The 17344-nt window shown below is 40.9% G+C and overlaps 1 protein-coding gene across 3 annotated transcripts in view; it reads right to left on the bottom strand.

Annotated features, from left to right (window-relative positions):
• Positions 1-2465: 2465 nt before the first annotated feature.
• The window catches only part of smarca2 (SWI/SNF related BAF chromatin remodeling complex subunit ATPase 2), a 63038-nt gene continuing 48159 nt past the window's right edge, over positions 2466-17344 (bottom strand). For 2 of the 3 annotated variants that reach the window (XM_030059595.1, XM_030059597.1), the window contains 5 exons: positions 12976-13081; positions 11370-11471; positions 8804-8927; positions 7165-7298; positions 2466-3984 (listed from right to left, as the gene is read on the bottom strand). In XM_030059595.1, the coding sequence (XP_029915455.1) occupies positions 3949-3984; positions 7165-7298; positions 8804-8927; positions 11370-11471; positions 12976-13081 (502 nt within the window). In that variant the 3' untranslated portion in view covers positions 2466-3948. The remainder of the gene's footprint in view (positions 3985-7164; positions 7299-8803; positions 8928-11369; positions 11472-12975; positions 13082-17344) is intronic. The other variant, XM_030059596.1, reaches the window with a different exon arrangement.

The raw sequence follows: 17344 nt of genomic DNA on the forward strand, positions 1-17344 counted from the left end.
TGAATGGGAAAGATCATTCTACTCCGTTCAAGTTCAATGGATCTGTCATTACAAGTCCCTGGCTCGCTGCAGGAGCTGCTTTGTGGTGTTTCTTCAACACTGAGACATGGAGACTTGTGGCCACGCCCACCTCCGGGAACACCCCCCCTACTGTTTTCATCTCTGTACATCCGGTAGCTCGGTTCCTGTGGGTAGCATTTTATGTTAGCTTAGCATAAAGACTTGAAGTCTATAGGAGTCGTTAGCCTTAATGTCAGATTGGAACTTCTAAAATCAGTCTTGTAAATTTGCCACCTGCACAACGGTGCTCGGACAAAGTGCATGCAAAAAAAAACAAGAAACTGTATTTTCCTCCAGGAGCAATGCTCAAAGTGTACGTAGAAGTATTTTCTCAAGTACCGAATAAATACTACTAATTAATTTCTCACTGTAAACAACAACAAAGCGCATTTTCTGTATTTTTGTGATCTGAGGTTTCTCCAACTGAAGTCAGAGAAACCAGTCGAATGATCCCTAAAAAATTCAAATTTGTAATCCCTGGATTAGATTTAGACAATGTATTTACCTAAGTCAGAGTTTGTTTTTTAAATTATGAGTTTAAATAAATGCAGCATATTTTGTGTACATGATATTACAGTACATGATATTAAAAAACCGCTTTCACTCCCTTAGAGATAAAAAAAAAATCAATTCACCGGCTAAATTCACCGCTCGTGTGCATTCTGAGCATGACAAGGTCGTCTTCTCGTTGGATCCCAAACAGCAGCCACGAGCTTTGGATAACAGAGGCGATCAAGGGATTGGGCGTTGACAGTGGAGGAAGCACAACACAGGTGCTGCGGACTGGAGGACACAAAGCCACGGCAAAGTCCAGGTGGCTTTTGGACGGCGGCTGGGGCAAAGTCCCCGGTGCACCAACAATGGCGCGCTCCAGGGTTCAAATCAAGCGCTCCCGCAGCTTTTTCAGCCTCCACACCTGCAGCGCATTCCACCGATCCGCCAATAAAAACCCACAGCCAAAAATACTCACCCACATTTGCATGGAATACCACAGCGGGCTCAAACAGTCAGACATCACACTGCAAGAAAAGGCCATTTTAACCTCCAACTTTAATCACATTCAGTGGTAGAACCTGTGTCCTTATAAAAATCTGGCAGGGCGATGAGATAATCCCACTTGTTTCCAACGCTAATCAACTTGTCTCTGTATTTTTCTTGAATCAAGCGACATTTTCTTGACCCTAATGGGCTGATCTGCCTCATTCTGCCTTGTTTCAACAGATTTATGCCTCAACAAGTGAAACTACTTTGGAAACAAGTGGCATTTTCTCTTCCAGCTGTCAGACTGTGTCACATACTTTCAGAAAAACAAGATTTTAACACTGAATATGAACTTTTTCACTTTTTTTTTTTTTTTTGCAGTGTTTTGTCCCAGTGTGAGTTGATACCTTGTTATCGTCTGTCTGTTTTGCTTTTTCAAAACACTAGATTTTAAACCACATTACCAGTTAGATGTTGGGCCAAAAGCTAACATATGCTGTGTGGATTAACATGATTTCATATAAAGATGTGATAATGATTAGGAATAAATAAGTGCTGAGCAAATTGTTCACTGTATGGAAATATGTGCAACTTCTGCTCTGAATTTTGAGGAACTCCCTTATTTTTCTTGTTTATTTGCTTTCTCGCAGCACACACACACACATACATAAAAACATGATATGAAAATGATTTGGATCTGCTGTGGACACTGGAGCAGAGGAAAAGTTTCAAATCTCCGAAGAGTTACAACCTCTGCTCCACACATTTTCACAGCTACTGTTCAAGCAGCGAGTTCATTTAAAACACTTTTTTTTTTAACACTTAATCTAAAATCATGATTTATGCGTATGTTTTTGCAGGTTATTTTTTTCATGTTATTTATGTAGGTGTAGGAGAGAAGCTGGATCCGTGTTTTTTGACACACTATTCTTATAAAACAGGAGCCGCACAGAGCCCTGAGTTGTTTGGAGGCTTTGTGCTCCCTGAGGGAGGCCGGCGCTGAGAACGCGCTGGAGTCGTGCGAGTGTTTAAAGCTGCTGTTTGAACAAACCAACAGAGCGAGGGCTTTTAACCTCCCTCTCTCTCTCTCTCTCTCTCTCTCTCTCTCTCTACAAAGAGCGCTTTGGATTTTGTTTTTCCTCCTGAACTAATGGGCTTCTTGGGAAAAGGAAACAAAAAAACAGAGAGCAGCGTCTTTACTCGACGTCCGGCTGCTGTGGTGAAGCCCCTCGGCCACGCCTCGACTTCGCCAAGACGTTAATCTCAATGCTGCTCGGCGACGCCAACGCTCCCACGGCGCCATCCTAATGCAGCACCGAAAATCTGAATTATTTAAGATTACGAAGGGTGAGGAGCAGCATAAATGCCCTCCATATGCGGGTGAAAGAAAAAAAACAAAACAAACGACAAAAAACAATGTGCGCTATAAATCAGTGAGATTTTATTTGCCCTGGGCTATGAGATACAACCACAAAGACACTGTGCAAAGAAAGCAAAGATTAAGTCACACTTATGGAGAGCTGGCTAGCACAGATCACACATATAAAAAGCGTTTATTTGCCGAGTGAACGTAGAGAGTATACTGCCAAACGAGTTCATGCTACAAACAACATAGAAACCGATAATATGGGAGCACAAAAGCTAAAAGAACGAATAAAAACACTTCAATCCATCAGCATAAGTCAATACACTGTCAAATTCATTGTCAGATTTTTTTTTTTTTTTATTTTTAAAAAAGCATAATACTGTGTTTTTTCTCGTTGCCCGTGGCTGTTGTTAGTGATCGGGCTGTTTGGCGGCGACGCTTCCAGGAGCTACATTTGCTGCTCGGTCAGATGCTGGTGCTGCTCGATAAAACAAGCTGTTTGTTTTTCCTTGAATCTGTCGGATAAAGTCGAACTCTGCTGGCACACGAGACTCAGAAACCTTTTTCTTTTTTGTTTTGTTTTGTTTTGTTTTTTCAAATCAATTTAACTGATAAATCCTCTGCGTACCAGGAGGTATCACAAAAAAAAAAAATTCATTCATTTTTACAAATAGCAAGTGCCGTTCTGATACACGACTTGAAAAGCAGGTAAGATATATAAAACACACTGACATTATTATTGAATGATGTGCCGCCTCTATAATGCAACATTCTTTAAAAAAGTAATAAAAAAAAAAAAAAAAAAGCTTTTAGCAGTTAGGGCCATGTTGATTTATAAGTCATCAGGCATTGACTCAGATTTTGTCTAATTTCTTATAAGATATTTATATTTATATTTATATATTTATATATATATGTATACATTCATACTGCATTTGTCTTTATTCCCACAGCTGTATTTTCTAATTATTTTTACATTTTCCCAACATATGGCGTTGTCTGTGGTGAAGCTGAGCGGGATGTGCTTCGTAAAAATTGCAATCGATCCAAAATAAAAAATACATTAAAATTTCTGAACAAACAGTTGCACTTCAAATTAAACTGGAAGGCTCCTACAGGCTAGAGTTCATGTTTCTTTTCAAAATTAGCTTCTTTTTTTTTTTTTTTTTTAAATCTCATTTTGTAAAAGTGCAAGCGATTACAAACACCTGGTATACGATGACCAAATCGTTTCCATACAATTGTAAATCGTTTTTTTTTTTTTTTTTTCTCGTTTGTTTTTAAGCACAGAGTTAAAAAACAGACTTATAAAATAGATTCCCCCCAAACTGGAATACACGCAGATTGGTATTGCTGGACTTGACTTCTCATCGCTGATCCGTTTCCAAGCTGGCAGGAGAAGACCATGAAATATGCACTACAGACAGAGTAAAGGAGAAAAATCAAAGAACATGAACCTGAAGAGAGAATAAAAAGATATTGTCCTTTTCTTTTTTCGATAAGTGCCACATGAAACATCTCACATCGTCTCATCTTCTCGCTCACTCGTCGTCGCTCTTGCTCTTCTCTGATTGATCCTGCAGAGAGAGAGAGAGAGAGAGCTTTTCATCATCCATACAAGAAAGCATCATAACGTCGACGCCCTGAAATTCGCAGCAGAGGAGAGAAAGCCGATGCCCTCGCGTCTAGACGGTTTCTGGGCTCCTGAGAAACATTTGAGCAGAGGCTGACAGGCCGAGAGCGCCGTCTCTGAAGCCTTTGAAGAAGTTAATATGCAGGGAGGAGAACTTGAGGAGTGAAGAAGAGAGGAGTGAAAGAGACAGACAGACAGAGAGGGAGAGCAGACAGAGACAGAGCTGTGACTGACAGGACGACAGGGGAAACATCTGCGATTGTATTCGCATGGTGGCCTTTTTTTTTTTTTTAATGGTCAAACTCGGGTTCAGCCGTCCACATTAACCTCTGATACCGCGCGACGGAGTATCTCTGTCTCCCCCGAGTGACACAATCCTCTCTGTCATGAAAAGCTCTGCCAGCTCTCCCCTCGCCGTTTGACTGAAAAGGAGGTTTCTTCCATACAGACGACATTCGTGATGTGTCCTGTTTTCTGTCGCCATTAAAACATAACTGTAATACTGACTTTTTTTTTGTTTTTTTTTAAATAAATGTCGTCTGTCCCCTGATCACGCTTTGTGCGTCTCTCCTTTATGTAATGACAGGGGGTCAAGTGTGTGATTTTAGCTGCGGCGTGTGTTGACTGGTGCGACACATTAATGGAGATGGAGGTTAGCAGTGCTTAATGAATAACGTCGTTCATTTTGTCACCCTCTGCCGCGGCGATGCGTGAGCTCCCCGGGCCACGGCATTGAGGCGCCGGCCCGAGCTCAACGGAAATTCAATCGAGAGAGAGAGAGAGAGAGAGAGAGAGAGAGAAAGAGAGAGAGAGAGAGAGAGAGAGCGAGAAGAAGGCAAATATTGATTTTGAGCACCGTGCTTCTGTCAGATGAAAATACTTTTGGACCTATCCAATCTGAAATATTGATCAGAATATGAATCGATGAGGTCAAGGGGCGCTTGCACATTAGCAGGGCGGGAGAGAGGAGACGGGGGGAGGAAACCCGACGTCTAATAAGTGATAATCACATCAGCGTGGGTACATCTGGGGTGGCAGTGTGGCCCAAATGCCCAATTTCATATTCCAAAGTGTGCCGGCTGCAGATGATCTGATCTAAACGTCCGGAGAGGAAGGGGACATGACACAGGAAGACGGGTCGTACCTAATAATAATCCCTGCAGGGCTGGTGCATGTAAGACGCAGCACATAACGCTGATGAAATGCTCCACAGCGCAAATATTTCATGGCTAACCCCGAGGCATGTTTTGTAGTAATAAGCTGTAGCGGCCAGGAGGGCTTTCATTTTTATTTCATTTGTTTATTTATGAAAACGGGAGAACAGGGTCACGCGGAGCTGCGGCCCATGAACATGATCATAAAGTGAGGGTGCAATGCGCCTATGCCCTGTATAATTTGATTTTTTTTTTTTTTTTTTTTTTTTAACATTTACTCGTGTCTTCTTAAAACACAAACTTCACAGCGTCACTTAAAACTAACCGCCGGTCCCAGGTGACAAAGAAGACGTCCTGCATAATTTGACGCGGCTGTGATCATTAAGTCTGTAAGGTGATATGTATTTTTGAGGGATTATTTTCTGGCACACACCTCCGTTTTTTCACCCCCGTGGCGTGAGGTGAATGATATGAGTGGAATCTAAACACACTGATATGAAAACACTCAACTCAGTGCAATCAATAAGAGATAGAACAGAGATACTTTGACGAAGATAAGACGGTATTATTCTGTTATTAGAGCTGGCATCTTATAGAGGCTGACATAAGGAGGCAACCAGCGCTTACAGTGGATATTTATTTGAACTGCTCCCCGTCAGCACAGTCAAACCGGCCTCTCTTTCTGTCTGCAAATTATCATGAGAGGAGATTCAAAAAGAAACCTGTGGGAGTGTGACCGTGGATCTGTGCAAATGCAGTCTCTCTCGCGGTTATTCTTTCAAAACTTGCTGTGGAAATGAACCGAGACGACAAGGAGCACCTGCCGTCTCCCCGCCAGGCAGAGCAGGCCGGACCAGACTGCGGATGAGGAGGTCAGTCCGGGTTAACTGTGATTAGTCCACATAGAGGTATCTCTACAGCATCCTGTACGTCTGCATCTCCTTACAGCCTGTGTTCAAATTCATGTTTCTTTTATTTAATGCATGAGCTACTGCCTCCACTTCCTCTTCTGCTTTTTACACTGACACTTCAGATCTCAGTGACACTGTGGCTCACTCTTGGGAAATTCGAATAAAGTGTCTGCTTTTTCTTGCAGCCAGGGAATACATTCTCCCCATACTGGCTTTGACGGCAAATATTTTGAGTGGTGTGGGAGGAGCTACACTACGGCGCATTGTTAAATAATGTTTTAAGCCCAACCTGAAAAAAAAAAAAAAAAAAAAAGTGTTCTTGTGGCCTGTTGTAAAATGGTGTGTTTGTGCAGACTGGGGCCTTTGACTGGAAAGCTGAGACTCTTGTGGATTCAATGAGCCACATTTGACTCATGTGTGATGATGTTGGCCCCCATAGCAGCCACTTCACTGGAGTCACAACATTTTTTGAAACTTGTCATCACTGTATAAAATGACCTATAGTGACCTCTAGGATAATCACAGCCTCATCAAACTTCACAACCACAAACTAGAGGATCATTCAAAAGACAAAAATCGCAGTATCTTGTAATATTGAACCACAAACACATATTGAATCAGCACCCGAGTATCATGATCGTATCAAACTGGGAGATAAGTATATCGTCCTGCCCTACTTCTACTCTATTCCTTTATTTTTTATCATAATCTCTTACTTATACCAAAGCCCTCTTAGGGATGGTTTGTTGCAATTTAGCATCTGCTACAAAGACTACAAACTGACTACTGCTCTCAGTTTGTTTATGTCCACTGTGTCCATCCCTACCAAATAAACCATCAATAAATAATGCTTGTGTTATTACCATGTGCTCCCATTTCCCAGCGTCTTCACCCCGAGTCAAACTCAAAGAAAACATGACCTACTCCAAATTCAAAATGGGGAATTTTGCCCAAAAAATTTTCCTCCGTTGGTGTTTTTTTTTTCTTTCCTTTTTTTTTTTTTGTACCTGAAAGATGTTTCAGTTACATGTCAAAAGGCCTCGGTGTGGAAAGACCTACATTGTCGTCCTGCTCCTCGTCGCTGTCGTCGTCGCTGACCACCGGCTTGGCCTTCCCGCGACTCTGCCTCTTCTTGCCTTTGTCGTGGCTGCGCTCCTCTTTGCTCAGCTTGATCTTCACCCGCACCGACTTGGCTGCACGAGGCACAGAGGGAGGGAGGAACGTACGGCCGTCAACCAGAGTCTTACAGTATCTGTTAGTTTCATTTTGTTCAGTCAGAAAACACCTCATTAAGGACGGTGACATCGGGTTATGAATCAACAAAGTTTTTCAAAAGCAGGGTGATGTTGCTCATGTGGTTTGGTGGCCATTTTACAGATACATGAAATTTTGCCTTAAGAATGACTTCAGTTTAACTTCTTGTCTGTTTATCCCTACTGTTATAAAATACCCAAATAATAAAAAAAAATATATATATGTATTTAACATTTCAGAAGACAGAAAGCCCACAGACCAGAAAAGTTTTGTGTCCTTGGTGATCAAAAGAATCTTTTTTTTGTAACTTCTACCCAGTAATTATTTTTTACTTCAAAAACGTTTTTTTTTTTTGTTTCTGAGGGAGCAGAATGCCCCTGGGTGTGTCGGACAGCCGGTCTCTGGAGCCGTCCCGTCTCATTAATCCCAGTTTCAGTCGCCGTTTGTTCACATTTTAGAGAAAACAACGTCTTTTTCAGATAAACAGTTTGCACCTGTAGCTGCTCAAAAACAAAAGCCAAATTAACTCGGTAGACAAACGAGTTTAAAGTGAGGAGACTGGGCTTCACTTGCCAACTTGTGTGTGTGTGCGTGTGTGTGTGTGTGTTTTAGTTTAGTTTAGTTTCTTTGCACATTATATGACTTACATAAAAACAGTGAAAATAATAAATTTAAACATTGTGCAGGTGAGGTAGAAGCCGAAAGAGGCTTATAAAAATACCTCCCCTATGTAAAAATTAAAATACAAAATAAAGACAAAAAAAAAAAACAGCAGTGGTCTATAATACAGATAATACAGAAATTCATGTCACAACAAATAAGAGAAAGAATAGGAGAAAGAAGAAAATAATAATAATAATAATAATAATAATAATAATAATAATAATAATAATAACCAATTTGTACAGAAAATGAAGGATAAAGATTGAAAATCCAGAAGAGCTACAACTTGTGTCTAAAAATGATTGCGTGTGTGTGTGTGTTCTGTTTTCCCCCACTACCTCGGCTGGCCATTTTTTTCAATGTTTTTTTACACATTCATTTTGTTGCTTTGGGCTAATGGCTACATTTCAAAAGCAACATGTTATTTTCAAATTATTTAATTATTACACTGACGAAAAAAAAAAAATCTCAACCTCGCCACTTAAGAAAGTGACACGGGCCCATGTTTGATGTCCAGTGACACGGCCCTGTTCGCCCTATTCAAATGTTATTTTTTGCATGTTTGATGACGTTTATCAGTCGTGTTTTGGGATGATGTCTCCCGCTGTGCTCTGCAGTTTGACTGACAGAAACTGTAATCCGGACTGACGGCGGTGGCAACGTGAATCCCGAACTTGACGAGCATTCAGTGGCTTTGAAGAGGAAGATGCAAATGAGATGACAGAGGTGTGTGTGTGTGTGTGTGTGTGTGTGTGTTTTCCCCTGGGGTGGGGTGTCTTACCCTCCGCCTCTGACTCGTCGTCGTCGTCTTCATCTTCGCTGTCATCGTCACTCTCCTCTTCCTTGGCAATTTTCTGCCGGGCGCTCTTGAATACAGACTGAAGCACAATGGAGTCTTCGTATATCTGGGAAAAAACATAATAATAATAATAATAATAATGAGATAGGTGTGATGGCACTCCTGAAAGAGTTTGCTGAGAGATACAACCGATCAAGGGGAAAAAAAGAGAGAGGAGCTTCGAGGACAGGAGTAAAGAAGAAGAACAGCAGAGTGTGAGAACTTGAAGCTGTGTTAAGAAAGGTTTCTATGTAAAAACACGACAGAATCAAAGATACCTGGGATTTATACAACACAGGTGTATGTCCCACAAGGAAATTTTTACCATCATTTTACCATTCCACCTTTTCATGGACTCAAACCCCAGACTTTGCAGTTACACTCTGCTGCTAGATTTATCACTGGTGCAAAATATGATACTCACCGCTGCATTCTTTATGATGCAGTCGGTTGGCCGTCGCTTAACGAAAGGCGCAACAAACATTGGTTTCAGTTTATTTTTAAAGCCTTAGTTGGTAAACCTCTCTACATCACATCCTTACTGGAATGGAAAACAGGCCCTCACCTGACCCGTTCCAGTGACTTAATGTTTCTTAGAGTCCCCCGGGCTCGCTCAGAACTGGGGAAGACTGCTTCTTCTCATGATAGCCCAAAATCCTGGAATGCTCTGCAAAGCACCTTAAAACTGGAAAGTCTACCCTCTTATGCTGAATTTAACTCTATTATCACTAGCCATTGTGTTTCTAATTGTAACTGTTTTAACTGAAGCCCAGGCGCATCCACATTCTGCATATGCCGGTTTTATAACTTTATTAACGGTTTATTATGTGTATTTCCTGTCATTATAATGTATGAGGTATATCTTAATTGTTGTTGATGTAATTTAAAGTGTATTCTCGGCGGCATTGTAAAAGAGGGAAACCTCAACTGTCTCCCGAGAATAAATAAAGGTTTCAATTCAATTCAATTCAACATGGCATGTGCTTTAGCCAATCTGGCCAGTGGGACGATGACAAGTCAAAATGTAACAGTGGGATCAGAGCAGCAGTGTGTGAGCGCTCCCCACAGAGGAAGCTGGTCTCTCCAGTGTTAGAGCGGTTGTCTTTTTGCTATGAAGCCTCGAGGGCTGGGTGATAAATCAATTAAAGCGATTAATTCAGACTGAGCAGCAGCTGAGCACTCTGTCAATCACGTCTAGCAACTCACTCCTCTACACAGAACGTGCACGCTCACAGATGTGTGCTTGGCTCACGAGTCACACGATCATGCCCACTAAGAAGCCCATCATCCAGTAGATAGATAGATAGATAGATAGATAGATAGATAGATGTACTTTATTGATCCCAAACTGGGAAATTCTTGTTACAGCAGCAATGGAAACATGAAATAAAATTAAATTAAATTAAATTAAATAGAATAAATAGTTGTAGTTGTAGTTGGTGAAAAACAAGATTTTTTTTTTTTTTTTTTTGGCTATAGCGCCAAGTTCTAAAAGCCTCACGACGCAGCCATGCTGATAAATATGAGCAGATTGTGTACAGTTTACTGGATTTCTGAAGCCTCACAAGCTACACCAAGCATCATGAGTTGATGACACTTTGAGAAACATCTGGAGTACAGAGGTCCAACCACGGTTTGGGAAACTGATGTGGACGTGTGATGTATGTAGCTTCGTTTACATGGACCCTAATAATCCACCGATAATCAGAATAAAAGCCTGATCTGAATTTTAAAAAAAGCTCCATGTAACCACAACAATAGGAAGAAATTGGCCCAGTTGGAAGGAATTTTCCTCAAACATCTCCGATGAATGTGGTTTGATTTTTGTTTTCAGCAGCCTGAATTTTTTGTGAATGACAAATGGCTGAATATACACTCATCTACCCTGTAACAAGAAAAATTGTTGGGGATTGCAGTGAATAAAGTTCACATTATGTGAAAATGGTAAATATTACTCTCATATGCTAAGCTACAAGCTATTGTTTACAACATATGTCTTATTCCAATGCCAGAAATTAATTCCCTCCTAATGGAATTATTCTCATGGCCAGACTTTTTATTTGGCAATGTGATAAACTTGTGAGACCGATCTGGCTTGAATTAAAAAAAAAAAAAATTCTGGATCAGTTACCTCTTGTGGCTATTTACAGCTCCAAATATGCAAAGTTGCCTGGTGCAGTTTCAAGAAGAAAATAAAAGACAGTAAAAGCAAATGGACCGTAAAAAGGAAAGGAATAAGAAAGAAAAAAAAAAAAATTATTTAGTAGTGTCACAATATCACAAACAACAGAGGGGCCGAAATGCACAAATGTGGACAGGTTTTTATTCCAATCAGCTGGTGAATTCACTGGTTAGCAAACACTCAACCAGAGAGGAAGAGCCAATCAGTGGAATCACACGATGGAGCATGACAACCTGCACAATCTCCACGGGAGGGAAAAAAAAAAAAAAAAAAAAAAAAAAAACGAAAGATCAAGAGAAGACAAGTAATTCCAGAGGTGTTTCTGACCTGGGATCCTTCCAGGTTAAAGGTCTGGGCGTTGTGACAGAGCAGCATCACATCCTTCTCCAGGTCTCCCACACTCCTGTACTTGTGGTTTCTAACACGATCCTGTTCACACACACACACACACACACACACACACACACACACACACACACACACACACACACACACACACACACACACACACGCACACACACAGCATGCACCAACAGGTTGAGTCACACTCATTACTGTCACGCTGTCCTCAAACCCAGAGCCTTCATGAAAGGTGATACTAAAAAAAAAAAAAAAAAACAACACTCTCTTGGCTCCACACTTCAACCTGTTTCATTACACTGACACCCCGGCCTGACATCTGATTGCTGGAAATTTACAGTGCTGTGAAACTGCAAAATGTCTCTATGTATTAACATGTGAACAGGATTTTGGGCTGGAGTTCTGATCTGTTTAAAAGTTATTATACAGACTCTATGTCCACTCTAGCTGACCAGGAAACAGGGTAAAGTCTCATTTATGCTTAACATTAAATACGGTTATGGATACAGACGGAGCCTTCTGCATGTATTTTGCCTTCAATTCTTCCATATCAGTGCTTGTTTTCAGGGAGATTACAGATATCGACAAAACAGAGCAGTACCACCGGAAATCACGGGGACGGTGTAGCCAATAGTTCAAGTGAGATCTAAGAGCGAGACACGACTAAGAAGTTTAAAAATGGAGGGACTTTTTGAGGAATAATTGTGTCATTTGGTGAGAAATTTTAAACCTCTATACGGTGTTACTTTGCCCGGGCGCAGATCTAAAACGCTGCCTCCTCTTTTGCAGGTCCATTACTACGACCTCTTCCACTTGACTCGCTGCCAGCGTAAAAAAAAGTATGTGGGCTGCGACGGTTACATTGTTTGAGACGGAAGTATTTATTTTCATATGCAAAGGGAGCATAAATAAGCTTTAAACTGGCTCCAAAATGACTGAAATTTCCTCAAGGTATCCCTCAAAATGAGAAACCGTAATAGCTTATTTGAGATGGCTTCACTGCTGATTGATAAAAGATCAGGCATTAACCTGGACTATCAACAGGTGAAATTATTCACTTTTGATTATCAGCAATATCTAGATACACGGTGCAATTACCTGCCCGCTCTTGGGGCGTTCTATTATATTACGCCATCAGAGATAAGGCGTGACTGACAGCTTGAGACGCTGTGGTTCGTGTGCAATGGCCGATGTGTTTCAGCTGTGCTTTGAGTGTGGGAAAATCAGTTTTACTTCACTGTAACTGCTTTCATAATCGCAGCCTGATCAATCTTTATATCCCGAAACCTGAGCATACAGAGGATATAGGATTTTGTGTGGCCAGGCTTGAAATGATGAGGTCATTTTGAACCATTTATATAAAGTTTTCACTGTCCAGATGCTAAAACTGACATTAAAATTGCATTACTACTTGTACCTCCAGCTACATATTCCACATCAGCTTGTTTACTAACATTAAAAATGTAGAAAATGTGTGTACTATTTCAGATTAATAACACAAAGTCTCACCTCCACAATCATCACCATCAACACTGATAAAAATCAAGTCACTGGATCATCGCTGTCATCATACCTTGATCTTCTTGAAGTCCACAGGTTTTCTGATCAGCTCATAATATTCTGGGAGCTCCTTCCTGGACGGCAGCTGGACAAAGACCTCACTGAGCTGTCTCCCCGACCTGTTAGAGATCACAGCACAAATCTCCATCAGCATCAGAAAAACATCCTCAAAAAGCAGATCATGAATCCCAGCCTCAGTTTACCTGCCCCGAATGCTTATGAGAAAGTGTCCATTTGTTCAAAACCTTTCAAATCGGTAAGCTGGTTTTGAGCTCCACACTCACGAAAGTAACTTCTGATGACGACCTGACTCAAATTTAAAAAACATTTTCATTCCAGTTCTCTATAATATTTGAATACTAATTCTATGAACTCTTCAAAAGTGTTTTGATCTCGTGGATAATTGCCTCTTGGACTTAATTAGTTCCATAGATGATAGCAAAGAAGAAAAGTCGAGAGGTCTTGCTTTTTCCTGTCTGAACAGAGAATGAGCTGTAACAAAGTATGTCAGCACTTCGCAAACTTTAAAAGAGCTGCCCCCGTGCAGCAAAGGAAAAACTACTCCAAGTGCATTACGTACAGTATGCGATTATATGAAACTTTAATGATTCCCACAAAGGAACATTGCCTCTGCAGCAGCAAATCGTAACAGGATACAGCAGAGAGAAAACAACAATTACAAAGATGGCACTCTGTAGATGTGCCATTTTCACATCACACTTGACCACACTGAACTTCTATCAAGTCTTATATTTCATGCATTTAATTGAAGGAAAATTCAAACATTTAACAGTTATGAGTGTGTGACTGATTTAGGGAGCATTTCTGTTGCTGGAGTTATGCATCTTTTTGTGAGAGGCCACGCCCACTGCCTCGCCCCATTTTGGCCAATTGGCGTAATCGGCTCTTTCTTGCCCCAGGACTGAGCTTTACGTGAATCCCTTCAGAAGTTATATGACCAACTTTTCCAAAAAATGCAAATTTCATTGTGCAAATCCATTCAAAATGTTTTTAGATATCCTGCTAACAAACAGGACAGACAAAATGGGGTGAAAACATAACCCGTGTCCAACTCTGCTGGTGGAGATAACATAACAGACCTATACCTATTTGCAGTATCAAGTAAATGAAAGATGAGCCACAAATATCTACAAACTGATACCCATCATGTGATGAAAGATATTTCTCACATCACTTGAAAGAATACATCCTGCTCAAGTTCACGTGTGATGGTCAGACGGACGAATGGAGCCCAGCGAAGAGGGCCTTCCCTGATCATTCGTGGGGGACGACGAGTGCGTTTCTAACTTTCTAACTAAAATGAAAGATGGGACGGATTGTCACGGTTTACTTGGCTGAATTTAGTGTCTTGACATAATGTTGGCTTTTGTTGGATGTTTGTATGTTTTATCATATTAACATTTTATTTCTAAACTACTTTTATAATGTTCTCACAACCGATCTGTCCAATGAAGTAAAGAGGTGTTCAAGCCTGGAATACACCAGACTCAAAGTGCCTTATGGTCGCACATCGTTTCCAGCATTTTGTTTTCATTGCATCTATACTTGGATTAAAGAGGTTTTTTAGTTCTTAATCTTAATTCCTCTGAGGCAGTACAAACCAAACAGTTGGTAAATGACTCCAAGTTAGCGAAGATCCGAGCGATGAAGCTATCTCTGAATCATCACGCTCCTGAAACAGAGATTAAGGGCCCAATGGGCTCTTGACTGTTTCTGCAAACTAATTTCCCAGAAGAGTTTAAGAGAATAAGAAGTAGGACAATTAGTGGGGAGAAATGAGCGTTCACATTCATCATGTCAGTCTAGTAAAGACAGATGCCTGATTGCTTGGCTCAACACTACCTCCGCCACCAACTGCAGCTCATCGGCATTGCTTGTTCCTGGAGGTATTTCCTGTGCCAAAAAACGAGGGCTCAGAATTCCTGCGGCATTTGCCTCAGAATATTTACACTTGATTGCTTCGTTTGGGATCAACATTTTGCCAAGATGGACTTCTTAATGCTGTGTTTTCAGCAAGGTTATTATCATTAACGAAAACAAGGCTTTACAAAAAAAAAAAAAAAAAACTAAGTGTATTGTGTGTTTACAAAACTAACTAAAATAAACTAAAATTATATCTTTGGTTTTTGTCATTGTCCATTTATTTCATAGATAAGTATAGTGTTTTGGCAGAATATGAAAATCTATCTTCCAATTATTGAGCTGTGCCAGACATACGCCAGCAGATGGCTAACAACCTCATGTGTCCGTGCTGTCAATCTGTCCACGCCTGGCATCATGGTAGTAAAAGTCAGAAGAAGGACTAAAACCAACGCTGATACTAACAAAAACTAAATTAAAACAAAGTATTTTCAATAAAATACAAACTTAACTACCAAACCCACTTTAAAAACTCATTAAAACTAAGTTGAAATTGAAAACAAAAACTCAATACGAAACGAGAGAAACTGATGAAAAATGCCAAACTATAATAACCTTGGCTTCGAGACACTATTAGCATCGCCTTCAGCCGTCCTTTATCCATTTGAATTTGTCTGGTAGGCCAGAGGGAGGTTATTAAAAGCACACTGCTCTCATTCCTTGCCACACCGCTGAGACAGAACAACTTTGTGCCACCTCCTCACACCGAACCTTGAGCTTAGAGATGCAGACTTGTGATAGGATGGACACAAATCATGGACCAGCTGGGAAAAACTGCACAGGCAAAATGAATGAGAATGCTCTCTCCTTCAAGAATTAAGTCAGAGGTGCCCTTAACCCTCACTTGCCCCAGTGAAGCTGCTCAGTGGCCAGAATGTAAGACTGTGGTTTTTCCAGGAACCTCCCAGGGGGTGAATGTATGCCTGTATTAATGAGAAGCAGGGCTGTGCAGAGAAACAGCACGCATGTTCAGAGCTGATCCTCCTTCACTTTTGCTACCGTGGTTTATCCTCTAGACCCTCCGGGGTCCTTGAGGGTGTGCCAAGGTGTCCCCAGAAAAATGGGGAATATTTTAATTTCACTATTATTTCACTGACTAGAAGTTGGCCCAATGTGAGGAAGTACAAGAATGACTATTTTGCTCATAAGTTTCACATTCTTCACTGAAAATCTGCCAATCTACAGCACTGACAGTTAAGGAATAACTAAATCCTGGGACTACTCTTACCAAAAACTGGTCTGAGGTCTGTTGTGTATCAATTTGTGGGTCCTTGATGACATAAAGGTTGAGAACCACTGCTCCAGAGACAAGAGTATTGTGGGAAATACCACAAGAGGGACTGTGGGGATAACTTGTGATCAACCTTGGATCGATCGATGGATCTTGGAGCATTATGTGAATTTCATGTTTGTCATCTTGGTTTTTCATGGTGTAGCCCGGTGTAAAGGCTTAAACGTAGTTTCTGTGTGTCGAGCTGTGAACCTGCACCTTGGACGTGCACACAGGTTTATTCATGCAACAACTGAGGGTCACGCATTTCCCAACCCGATGACAGAGACAAAGAGAGTGTTTAGAGAAAGACAAAAACACTAAGCACTTTGTAGTGTGTTGCCCTTACTTATCTTACCTCAGCATCACTGATCTGACCTTTAAATATAGAATTTTAATCATATAGTTTTATTGTTTTTTTTTCCCAAATTTTTAGATTATTTTTTTCTAATTTTCCTTCTTTTTTTCTGATATAATAATATTAATGAAACCATTTGTTTATTCAAAGCAAGGTTTGTGTTGGTGTTTCTAATATCGCAAATTCTGATACTGCAATTTTCAATTTTTTTTTTTTTTTTTTACATATGAATAACTGCCTTAAACACTGGTTAACGGTGTCCTGGATTACTAATAATCAGCATCCGTACTGGCCCTGAAAAAATCAATATCAGTCAATCCATTCTACTAACACACAAAATGCCAGAGAAACAGGGTTTGCAGAGGACTTTTAGCACTGTTTTACCAACAGACAGCAGCAGGTTTAAAGGTTTAAACCGGCAGCAGGGGAGCTGTTCGGCTTGACCCCAAGGCTACTGATATTAAATGACTTGGACATCCCACAGTCGTACCGACGCTGCGCCGCGAGGTTGGATCCGCTTCACAAACTGTGCCGAAACCACAAAGGCGGATGACAGAAAGAAACCCGGACATATTTGTGATGTACGGAGCGCGATGCCTGTTTCACGGCGACGGGGACCTTTGGGAACAGATCCAATTGGTGGCTTCCGAGAGAGACTCTGGGATGAATGGAAATGTGATCATGAAGGCTTAGAAGGAGAGGCCTTTCTTCTAATGGCCTGCGTTGGCAAAACAGCAAATCAATTGGTGGTTTCAAAAACAATCAGCTCTGTGCGTGACACATCTGAAAACACACCGATCTCAATCGCCGTGT

Source organism: Myripristis murdjan, chromosome 9 (genome assembly GCF_902150065.1).
Source record: "Myripristis murdjan chromosome 9, fMyrMur1.1, whole genome shotgun sequence".
NCBI classification, from domain to species: Eukaryota; Metazoa; Chordata; class Actinopteri; order Holocentriformes; family Holocentridae; genus Myripristis; species Myripristis murdjan.